The sequence below is a fragment of the Carlito syrichta genome, unplaced genomic scaffold (assembly GCF_000164805.1).
Source record: "Carlito syrichta isolate Samal-C Ts95f unplaced genomic scaffold, Tarsius_syrichta-2.0.1 Scaffold303242, whole genome shotgun sequence".
In the NCBI taxonomy this organism is placed as follows: Eukaryota; Metazoa; Chordata; class Mammalia; order Primates; family Tarsiidae; genus Carlito; species Carlito syrichta.
The window spans coordinates 301,953-313,277 of NW_007247338.1; the positions used below are offsets into that span (position 1 = coordinate 301,953).

Below are 11,325 nucleotides of genomic sequence, written 5' to 3' on the forward strand. Positions count from 1 at the left end.
TAACATGTAAGAGATAAAATATTATTATATATAATAACTAATATTTATTAAAATTAAAGTATAATAGAAAAATATAATAATATTCTATAAAATTGTGGTGTATAATCAATATATTCAAATATATAATTAATATAATTAATTAAATATATTTATTTTATTGTTTAATTGTATAATAATTATAGCAAGTATTAGTAGTAGTTTACCATTGCTGACGACAAATTATCACAAACTTAGCAGTTTAAAATAACACATTTATTATCTCACTGTTTCTGTAGGTCAGCAGTCCAGGCATGGCATAACTGGGTCCTTATTTCAAAGTCTCCCTGGCTTGCGACCAAGGTGCTGGCCAGGTTGCTCTCTCAATGGGAGAGTACGAGGGAGGAATGGGCTTCCAAGTAATTTAAATTTGAGGCAGAATTCATTTTCTTGTGGTTGTACGACCGAGGATCCTATCCTGGTCTTTTGCTAGTTATTGGCTAAAGGCCACCCTCAGATGCTAACAGCCACGCATGGTTCCTTGTAATATATTCCTCAACACGTCTGCTTATTCCATGAATCAACAAGGAGAATCTCTTGTTTCCATCTGCCAAGATGGATTCTTGTATGATGTAATGTAATTGGGGAGTGACATTTTATCACCTTTGCTACAGAACATGACCTAAGCAAGGGTATGGCATCTAGCACCTTTGCCAGTTCTGTTGGCTAGAAGGGAGTCTCTGATCCCACCCACACTGAAGGGGAAGGAATTACACAAAGGTATGGACACCAGAAGATGAAAACCACTGGGGGTCATTTTAGAGTCTGTTCACCTCATTGCCACTATGAAAATCCACTTGCTTAGAAAAAGTGCATTTAATTTTGTGAATATTCCTTCATCATTATAATTAGGTCTTGGTAAATTTCCTGAGGTGCATCCTGTCCAAGGTAAAAATCCACATGATTGTAGTGTGGAATCAACTTGTAATAAATAAGGTTGGCAATTTTGGGAAGTAAATTTTCAACATCCTTGGAATCAGCCACAACGTCCTGTCCACCACTCCACACTGCTGTTGGAACTTCCATCTTAGTAACGTTGTATAAGGGAGGTGTAAGCTATACATAATGAAAAAGATGGAGAGAAAAAAGTTTTTTCAGAAAACATTATAGAAGTCACATTAATTATCAGCTGTCGAGCAAGTTCTTCACATGCTACAAGCGTACAATTAAGATACACTTGATCATATATAAACATTAAAATATTTGAAAGTACTTTTTCACACTACTATGAATTATGAATAAAAAAGATGACCATTATATGTCTGACTTGCCCTTTTGGGAACCTAGGAAAGGATCCTAGAGGAAGGGGTTTCTTATCTCCATAGGGGGTCATTTTTCTAGTAGCACTTGATCTAAAAGCTGACCTTTTCAAACAAAATGTTGGGTAGGATAAATATTCCTGATAGACAGAAATCTGGACTCGGTGGCATTGTTAACACTTGGGCGTCAGCAGACTCTTCAGGGAGCACTGAGACGAATGCATGGAAACAAACATTTGAAGGGTGATATTAAAAAGGAACCAATCAGTTACAGAAAAATAGAGCAGCTATAGTGTTAAATTCCCAGCAGGTTTTCCCTTACTCCTTCTCTCTTGTGCTGATCCAACACAACCCTAGTCCAGTTGACCAGGTCTAGCCAATTAGTCCTTCATTCTTCCGGCCACATTGATTATATGAGAGATGGGCGCATGACTAAAACACAGCCAGAGTTCTTTCTGGAACTTTTTGCTGGAGCTATTGAGAAAATATTGGTTTTTGGAGGGATTTGAGATTGAAAGAACTACATGAGCCAAGTACATGAGTCACCATCCTACTCTCTGTTGGAAAAACCTAAGAATGGAAACATGCATATGGGAGCAGAATTGGAAAGAGCGAGAGTGAGGGGGAGAATGAGAGGGAGAGACGGGAGAGGGGGAGCAAGAGAGAGAGAAAGAGAACGAGAGAAGGAGAGACCTGATGACCCTGATGACAGTTTTTAAGCTCCTGGCTACGTTAACAGACTACTACTACACTTTTTCATCAGTAAGGTAGTACTTTTTTTAAAACCTAAAATAGAGTCGAGTTCTGGTATTTGCAACTGAATAATTGTCTACTATAAAAAACTTCTGGTTACTATATGCTATAGAATAAATTGCCCTTTCCCCATGTTCATTTGTTAAAGCCCTTATCTCCAACATGACTATATTTAGAGATAGGGTTTTTAGGAGGTGATTAAAGTTAAATGAGTTAATAAGGACAGAATCCTAACTTGATATAACTGGTGGCCTTATAAGAAGAGGAAGATCTTTCTCTCCTCTCCATAAGTATGTACCAAGCATAGCACTTTTCCTGCAAGCCAGGAAAAGAGCTCTCACTAGAATCTGATCATGCTGGAACTCTCATCTTGGACCTCAGGTCTCCAAAATTTCAAGAAAATAAAATTTCCGTGGTTTGAGACTCTCAGTCTGTGGTATCTTATGGTAGCCTGAGCACATTAATACACCACAATCAATTTTGGCAACAAGATGAAGAGAAAGATGGAACATGAACAAAGGTGTAGATTTTAAGAAAAAGGTGACCTTGACTGGAAAGAGGCTTCTTAGAGCACTAGAAAGGTTCCTGAGGGGATACCCCTGACCGGGTGACTGTGTACCTCAAGTTCTCTTAGGAGAGTAATACTGAGTCTGAGACCGCTCGTATAGTCATTCCATGTATGTTACTGTTATTTGGCAGGATGGTGCTTGGGTCTTTGCATTATTAAGTATTTTAAGTACTTCACCCCTGCCCTACAGATCTGGGAAAACTTAGATCTGGGCTTAGAAGCAAGTGGTAAACAAGATGGGCTCTGGAAGAGTGCAGGCCCCTAGCTGCAAAATGTGAAGAGAGAAGAGGCATGCTTTCCTGATACCATCACTTTCTCAGTAGGAGAATACAAAGAAGGCATCAAAATGAAAAGAAGAAGAGAAATGTAGAGTAGAAAAACAACTCAACACAGAGGCAGCAAGAAACATCAGCAAGATTTGAGGAACAAAGTGGGTCTGAGGAGTTGCTGAAATCAAATATTCTTATTGTCAAGATTTAATGACTTTACTAAGGATAAAAAGGGGAGTCTGGAAGAAGATAAAGCAAAAGTGAATATCAATATCTGGATTCAAATGATAATTGGTAGCTTTTGGCCAAGGCATTTTAAAATTCATTTTTTTATTGACAAAAAAGTGTGTATATTTATTTAAAAATTTTAAAATGTTCTTTCTTAGTAATAAAGGATTACCAGTAATTACATTGGATGTTACATCTGTCTAATGTGTAGTGTAATAAGAGTTGTGATTAAGGTTGTTGACTTTTAAGCATGCATATAGTTCGTCCTTAGTTTGTTTTGCACTTCCTTTGTTTCCCTCCAAAGTCCCAAGCAAAAGATTCATAGCTATGATTTTGACTGAATTTGTAAACACAATGATGAAGCTAATCCCTGTGCTCAAACTCTCATCCAAGCAGTTCTCTGAGTTCATAGGGTAAAGTCATCGTCTAAAAAGCTTTTCCTAAATGAATGACATAGGCAGGGACCCCTAAAAAAAAAACAGTTATTTTTTGGAGGGTGGATCCCTTGTAGTACAGGCTTCCTCCACTAGGTAATTGTTCTAGGAACCCATCGGCATCATTGTACCAGCTAGCGTTGTGCACGGCTGGGTTTGACTTCAGTGAATTTTATTTTGGACACTCAACCATTTGTCCATTTTATGATGGGTGATTTATGAGTGCCCCGACCCACACGGTGCTGAATGTTCAGCGGTTTTTGCCCCCAAACAGCATGACCCTCATGCTTCATCCTCCCTCTTCACCCAATCTTGCCTCCAGTGAGATTTTAAAAAAATTTTCCCCGATGAAAAAAAGTCCTCAAAGGGAAACGTTCTGCCAAAGAGGAAGAGGTGAAACAAAAAACGGTAAAAGCACTAAAAGGTATCAAAATTGACGAGCTCAAAAACTGTTTTGAGCAGTGGAAAAAGAGTCCTGATAGGTGTAGTACATCGAACAGTGATTACTTTGAAGGTGACTGAAGTTTAAACATATAAGAATAAATACACAATTTTTAATAAATAAATTCCAGGTTTTGGGGCCCCCCCCTTCCTACACTTGCCAAGACAAGGAATTCATTAATTACAAACAAAAATGGTATGTGGACATAATGTTTGTGGGGAACCCTTCCATGCACATCTAACTATAGCAATTTAGGGAAACATTAGATTTTGCACAACAGGTGGAGTTAAGGATTTTTAATATTGTCGTTGGCATGGTGGCACTGAAAACTATCACTTTAAAAAATTTCCAAACTACCACATTTCATACTTGAAAACCCCATGTATCATTGGTCTACTTATTCCATTTGAGCTCAGTCTATCAGCAAGAAGCCAAAGCCATTATTGGATTTCCTTACATAGGACTAGAATAACAGCAACAGGAAACATTTCCCTTTAATATAAAATTTTTGCTTTAAATGTTTTCATAGGTGATGTCAATGAGTGTCTTGACACAGCACTTCCAGGCAGATAGTACTGTTCTTTCTAAAGATATTTCTGACTGATGGATTTTTTAAAATCCATTTATTGAAATATAGATATAATCCATATATTAATATATATCATAATCCATATATATTTAAGTGGCTAGTAAATGGCATCCCAAAGAACTATTAACACTGTCTTAGTTAATAGACATGGATAAATAGTCAGAGAATATGCCTTAAAACAAAGATTATGTATTTTTAATTTGCTCTAAAATATGGCGTCAACTAAGAGCTGAGAGTTCTTGTTTTTTTTGAGGAAGATTAAGTGTAATGGAAGAAGAATAGACTTTAGATTCTAGACTCCTGGGTCATATTCTGGTTGTTTACTAGCTAAGTAACTGGCAATTTACCTAACATTTCTGAGCCTCTGAAAAAATAGGGATAATAATATTTATCTTGCAAGGTCATTGGGAGAATTAGACATAATGATATGGCACATGATAAGAACCCAATAAGTAGCCTGTGACAACAGCAATAAGCAATATCCAGGTCGTGAATGGGAAGTAGCAGGTGCTTGTGGGTGGATACTATTTTTGTCCATTCATTTGCAGTTTGCAACCGACAATGATGATAATGATAGTACCTGCTGGAAGTGCATTATGTTCTGATCAGGATTTCCCCAGTCAAAAGCTTGGAGCCGACCAGAATTAACAGCCTAAAATAATTTTTTAAAAAATGAAGACATTATAACAATATAAGAAAACAGTGTACATTTAAGGACATTACATTAGAAATATACAAAGAAGAAGACTGACATTGTGTCCCACTCTTTAGGCAAATAAACTGAATTTCAATAAAGATGAATAAGCCAAGTAATAAAAAATGATAAAAATTGATACTGATTCAGAGCACTGATACAACCTTTCAGTCCTTCCTATATCTCTCCAGTGAAAATCCTCAGATAGCAATACCTTGAAACATTACAATGCTACCCACATAGATATTTTTTAAAGATGCTAAGTTGAATGATTCTTGAATTTCTTGGAATTTTTATAACTTTTAAGAAAAGCAGCCACTACGCATTTCCTACATTTAAACCTTACTGTTATTATTAGTAAAAAACTTTGTACCGTATTCTCATCATGTACCTGGTCATAATAGCTATTATGACTATATTCCCCACCCGATTTCTGTCCCTATTTATTTTTTTTTGAATTGGAGTCTCACTCTGTTGCCCAGACTGGAGTGCAGTGGCCACTCCCGGCCACCACAGCCTCGACCTGCTGGGCTCTGGCGATCCTTCCGCCTCAGCCTTCCAAGTAGCTGGAACTACAGGCACGCGCTACCACGCACGGCCAATTTTTTGATTTATTGTAGAGATGAGGTCTCGCCAAGTTGCCCAGGCGGGTTTCGAACCCGCAGGTTCAGGCAATCCACTCACCTCAGCCTCCCAAGGCACGGGATTACAGGCTGAGCCACCGAGCCTGGCTTCTGTCCCTGTTGAAGGAAGTGTTTACTCGCTGAGCTCCTCTTGCTCTGTGTGGAGTGTGGCGCTGCTACTGGCCTCCCCTCTGTGGGGCCCAGTTGCCTGCTGTGTAGTGAGTGATGTAACCACGGCCTGAGTGTCTGAGACATCATGCATGACTATTTTTGCATTTTGATGTTTAAATTTCAAATATTAGATTAGGGGCATTCATACACTGGGGTTTCCTTTCTCTGTTATTTGCTGCCACTTTGGATTGGTGAAGCAGATAATTTTTACATTTATCTCAAGCACTTCACTAAATTTTTCTCAGACTACGCTACAGTTTTTTTCCCTCTTAACTTGATATTTTCTCCCACTCATTAATCTAATGCTAATTTTTAGTTTAAAATTATTCTCATCATGATTTATATGCATAGAGGCAGAAGTCTGCTGCTATTGATATTCTGCAAGCTTTTAGCAAATGGGAGTCAACGGAATGTACTGGTTAGGAACTTGGGCTCTAGCATCAAAAACAATCTTGCTTGTATCCAAGATTAATGGATTACTGAATCTGTGATCCAAGGCAAGATATTTGTGAGATGGGAATGATAATAACATTTTATCTTAGGATTATTAAGATTACGGTAACACATATAAAGCATGTCGCACCTGGTAATGCTCAACAAATAGTTCTATTTACGAATATGATATCATCATCCTCATCAACCTTGCATAGCTGTCTATATACCTTATAACCAAATGTTTTACCTCCACCCCTACTTATTTTTATCCTGAAGAGGACATTCTGTCAAAGGAGAAGAGTTCTCCACAAGTTAAGTCCTCCTTAGTAAAGTGAAGCGAGATGCATAAGGAACTGGCTATGACATTTGTAGAGTGGGAATATCAACATCTTTATTGAAAGATCATTGTGAGAATTCAGTGAGACTGAATGAAATCATAGATTTGAACATCAAGAAGAGCATACAGTAAATGATCGATAATTATAAAGTTAAATTTACATTATCTGAGAGGCCATGCCCATCGGAGGGCCTGCTTCCTCACCAGTAGAATGCCCTATATCTTGGACATCTTTCTAGAGGAACTTGAAGACTTAACTCTTGGGGGATAAACTCTTCAAACTATTTAAAAAGTTCTTAATGGTATTTAGTCTATCTACAGTAGTGATTCTCAACTTTAAGTTAAGGAATACATTCATTAGAATGTAAGTTAAAATGCAAATTCCCAGGAGGGGGACTCAGACATCATAAACCTTTGGAAAGACTCCTCCCTTACCTGGCAGATACACAGGGACAATTATGTATATTTTGTTCACTTTTCAGAAGAGGTTGACACTAAAGCCACTGGCCAAGAATATAGGCAAAGATTAAACAATAAAAGAATGAACACACACACACACACACACACACCCCTACTTGGCTCAGAAAGCCATATTCATTGAATTTGATTTTTCTCTGAGCTTATTGAGTATTAAGTAATATAGTAAATGAGTAAAACTTTAACTGAGGGTAAAAACATAAACCATTCATCTATTTTAATCCTTTCTTAGAATTTAATTTGTTCTGAATAAAACATTTTTTCCATATCCTGAAATACCCTAGCTGTTGACTGAAGAAGGAATAGGTCCTTCTGGAATAGTCTGTATCATTTGGGTATAAAATTTTATTAGGTCTGGGTGCGGTGGCTCACACCTGTAATCCCAGCACTTTGGGAGGCAGAGGTGAGAGGATTGCCTGAGCCCAGGTGTTCTAGACCAGCTTGGACAACTTGGCGAGATCTTGTCTCTACAACAAATCAAAATATTAGCAGGATGTGGTGATGAGCGCCTATAGTTCCAGCTACTTGGAAGCCTGAGGCAGGAGGATCACCTGAGCCCAGATGGTGGAGGCTGCAGTAGCTGTGAGTATGCCACTGCACTCCAGCCTGGGCAATAGAATGAAACTATAACTTAAAAAAAAAAATTGGCTGGGCTCGGTGGCTCAGCCTGTAATCCCAGTGCTTTGGGAGGCCAAGGTGAATGGATTGCCTGAGCCCGCAAGTTCAAGACCCGCCTGGGCAACTTGGCGAGACTTCATCTCTACAATAAATCAAAAATTAGCCAGGTGTGGTAGCATGCACCTGTAGTTCCAGTTACTTGGAAGGCCGAGGCGGAAGGATCGCCGGAGCCCAGCAGGTCGAGGCTGAGGTGGCCAGGAGCGGCCACTGCACTCCAGTCTGGGCGACAGAGTGAGACTCCAACTCAAAAAAATAAATAAAAATAAAAATAAATAAATAAATAAATTCTATTAGATCTGATGATTTCCCAAAAGAGCAAATACAAGCCTTCCCTTGAAAAGGCAGTTTGGAATAATCTAAGGACCAAAATTAAGTCAGAACATCTGGGAACCATGCTCAAAACTCAGACACTGAGGATAGGAGAGAAAAGAGAGAGAAGCAGATCAAAATGAAGAGCTGATGCTGATTTCGAAAATATCACCATGACAGTGGCAGGTGCCTGCAGCATCCTGCAGTGAGTTCTCTGGAAGTAGACCTTGAGGAACTTGCAGAGGTAAGTGTGCACCGAGATGGCATAGGAAGCACGCACCTGGGCCCAGTGTAGCATATTCTGAACAGATGTTCCCGCGGGGTTCTGTGACAAATATACATCCAAGCGACTCTGCAAAGAGACATTTCTCATCTAGAAGCTAATTGTATAATTATATCACAGGTAAACATTTGAGAGAAATTTAAATAGTTTCTTCTTTTCATTTTTTAAATTTTCTTTAAGGTAAAAACTTAAAGAAGACATATTAACCAAAGAATCCCATCTTTAAGAACTTTTTCCTCTCCTATCCTGTTCTGTCCTGAGCAGTGTCTTCATAAAGCCCACAAGGGCACCCACCAATCAAAGACAGAAGGTAATGTGCTTTTTCTTTCCATATTCACCTCACATAGGTTCAAGATTATAGGTGTTCAAGGGATAAAAGTCCCAGAGACCTTCTCCTTCACCCTGTGCTAAGTCTCAAAGGACATTCAGAGAAAGCTGTTAAGCATAAGATGCTGAGAACAGATCTGAATGTTTTCTTTTGTTTTCAGATTTTTTAAAATGTAGCAAATATTCTACAGGGCTCTTTGAAAGTTTGTGGGATAGAAACTACCCAGTCAGTGTATTTAGAGTTCCTCTGAATTAAAATAAAATAAAACAAAAACTCAGATTCTTTCACATTTTCAATTGCATTTTTAACAAAAAGAGTTAATTTTCTACCAAAGTTAGTATCAGGTGTGATATATATACCAAATCTATTGAATAAAAAATCAAAATATCTAAGGTTGAGTTCTAGACATGTGTGTCTTTTCAAAGTTCCACGAAAGCTGCTTATGATCCCTGGTTATGCTACACTAAAACAAATGTCCTTGAAGATGGTATAATATTCCACAATCCAGTTTTTAACTGTGAGACAAAATGGTGATCTAATTGTACACATGGGCAACAAAGGTCCCATTGTCAATGGTATTACTCTGTGAAATCCTTCTTTAGCAAAGCCTTAGATCACGCTTGTAAGTGCTTAGAGAGTGCTTGTAAGATAAGTTCTTTTATATTTGCTTTGAGGACTTTTTTACTAAGCTCTGCCTACATGGCAAGCTTTTATCTACATGATTTACTTCCATCTAAGTGATGGACAAGTATAGTTTCCCTAGTACACTGAGGAAGTGAGAAAGGAATGTGGAAAGGCAGTGGCCAAGGCATGCTTTGAATTAACACAAAACAAAAAACACAACAAAAAACCTTGTATAAATCTTGAAAGCAAGGAAAGTTTTAATCAGTATTTTCTTTTGATAGGGAGACTGGGCTCTGGGCAGAAGTCAATAAGAGAGGTTGAGACCATCTTTGATTCTGTCTCACTACTGATTTCAAACATATTTTCTCTCTAGCTGGAGAGTGAACAATAACTACCTCTTGTTCCCCCTCCCACTATTCAGGTCAGCAAGGAAAGTATCTTAGTTAAACTGGAAGTGACTTGACAAGAACCCTGACACTGACCCCTCTCAGTATCCTTTAAATAGTAAATCTGTAGCTGTCAGGGAAGAGTCGTCCTTTTCTTTGATTAAGCAAGTAAGTGGCTCACAAAACGACTTTCCAAATCACCCATGAAAATGGAAAATTGCTAAAATATACAGATGTCTGAACATACTCCCTGAGATTCTAGGGCTCAGGAAGGAATAAGGTAAATTTCAAACCATAGCCTTTATCTAAGTGAAGGACTTTGTTGGCATTTTAGTCAACAGCACGAGTTGATGAGAATTGTTGGTAGCAAAGCCTTCTTCTCAAATCCTCCCATGAAATCAGGTAGACTCTCAGTCTTGATTGGAAGCCATGAACACAATAATTATGTTACAAAAGACAAAAAAAGAAACCTTGTAATGTGGTGTCCTCACAATCCAGAATGAACGCCCATTACCTCTGTGCAACAAAGCAATTGTTTTCCTAGCCCCAACTACTTACACGCACCATGTTTAAGTTTTTTGGATCAAATCCACTCAGAGTAAACAGGAAGTTGCTGCAAATACGATGGAATAGCTTCCGGTTGCATATTTTGGTGGCAATGAATTCATCAAACAACGTATGAGGGTAGAACATTTTGTCACCAAACAATGCCTGCAAGAGCAAATTAAAACACCATCAGATCTCACTGATATGGGTATCAAAAATGGAGAAAGACTGCTAGTTCAGTCAAGGACTAGACAGGAGGTGATGTGCTCAGCACTGGTCTTTAGTGAAACCATGAGTTTTGATAAACATGGGCTTAGTAATCCTTCCAAACTACATAATAATTTTTCTTAAAAACCTTTATTTGGGGATGTTTTTTGAAGTGTCCCCTGAGAAACCAGTCCCCACAGCAAATTAGTAAGGCTTTGGAATCAGGCATACCTTTGTTTAATTCTCAATTCTGTCTCTTATACCTTAAGAACTAGTTTAATTAAGGAAATTGACTATGTAATAAGAAAACTACCTACAAAAAAAAAAAAAGCCCTGGACCAGATGGCTTTCTAGCAGAATTCTACAAGACATTTAAGGAGGAGCTGATTCCAATCCTACTGAAGGTATTTCAGGTGATTGAGAAAGATGGAACCCTCCCCAAATCATTTTATGAAGCTAACATCACATTGATACCCAAGCCAGGTAAAAGATCCAACAAAGAAAGAGAACTACAGGCCAATATCTTTGATGAACATAGATGCTAAAATTCTCAACAAGATTCTAGTAAACCAGATTCAACAACACATCTCAAAAAATCATCCATCATGACCAAGTAGCTTTCATCTCTGGGATGCAAGGCTGGGTTCAC

The 11,325-nt window shown here is 38.2% G+C and overlaps 1 protein-coding gene across 1 annotated transcript in view; it reads right to left on the bottom strand.

Annotated features, from left to right (window-relative positions):
* Nucleotides 1-852: 852 nt before the first annotated feature.
* LIPK (lipase family member K) overlaps nucleotides 853-11,325 on the bottom strand; it is a 26,346-nt gene continuing 15,873 nt past the window's right edge. Inside the window, exons 6-9 of the mRNA XM_008058192.1 lie at nucleotides 10,488-10,634; nucleotides 8,583-8,654; nucleotides 5,159-5,230; nucleotides 853-1,092 (exon numbers count right to left, since the gene is read on the bottom strand). Coding sequence (XP_008056383.1) covers nucleotides 853-1,092; nucleotides 5,159-5,230; nucleotides 8,583-8,654; nucleotides 10,488-10,634 — 531 coding nt within the window. The remainder of the gene's footprint in view (nucleotides 1,093-5,158; nucleotides 5,231-8,582; nucleotides 8,655-10,487; nucleotides 10,635-11,325) is intronic.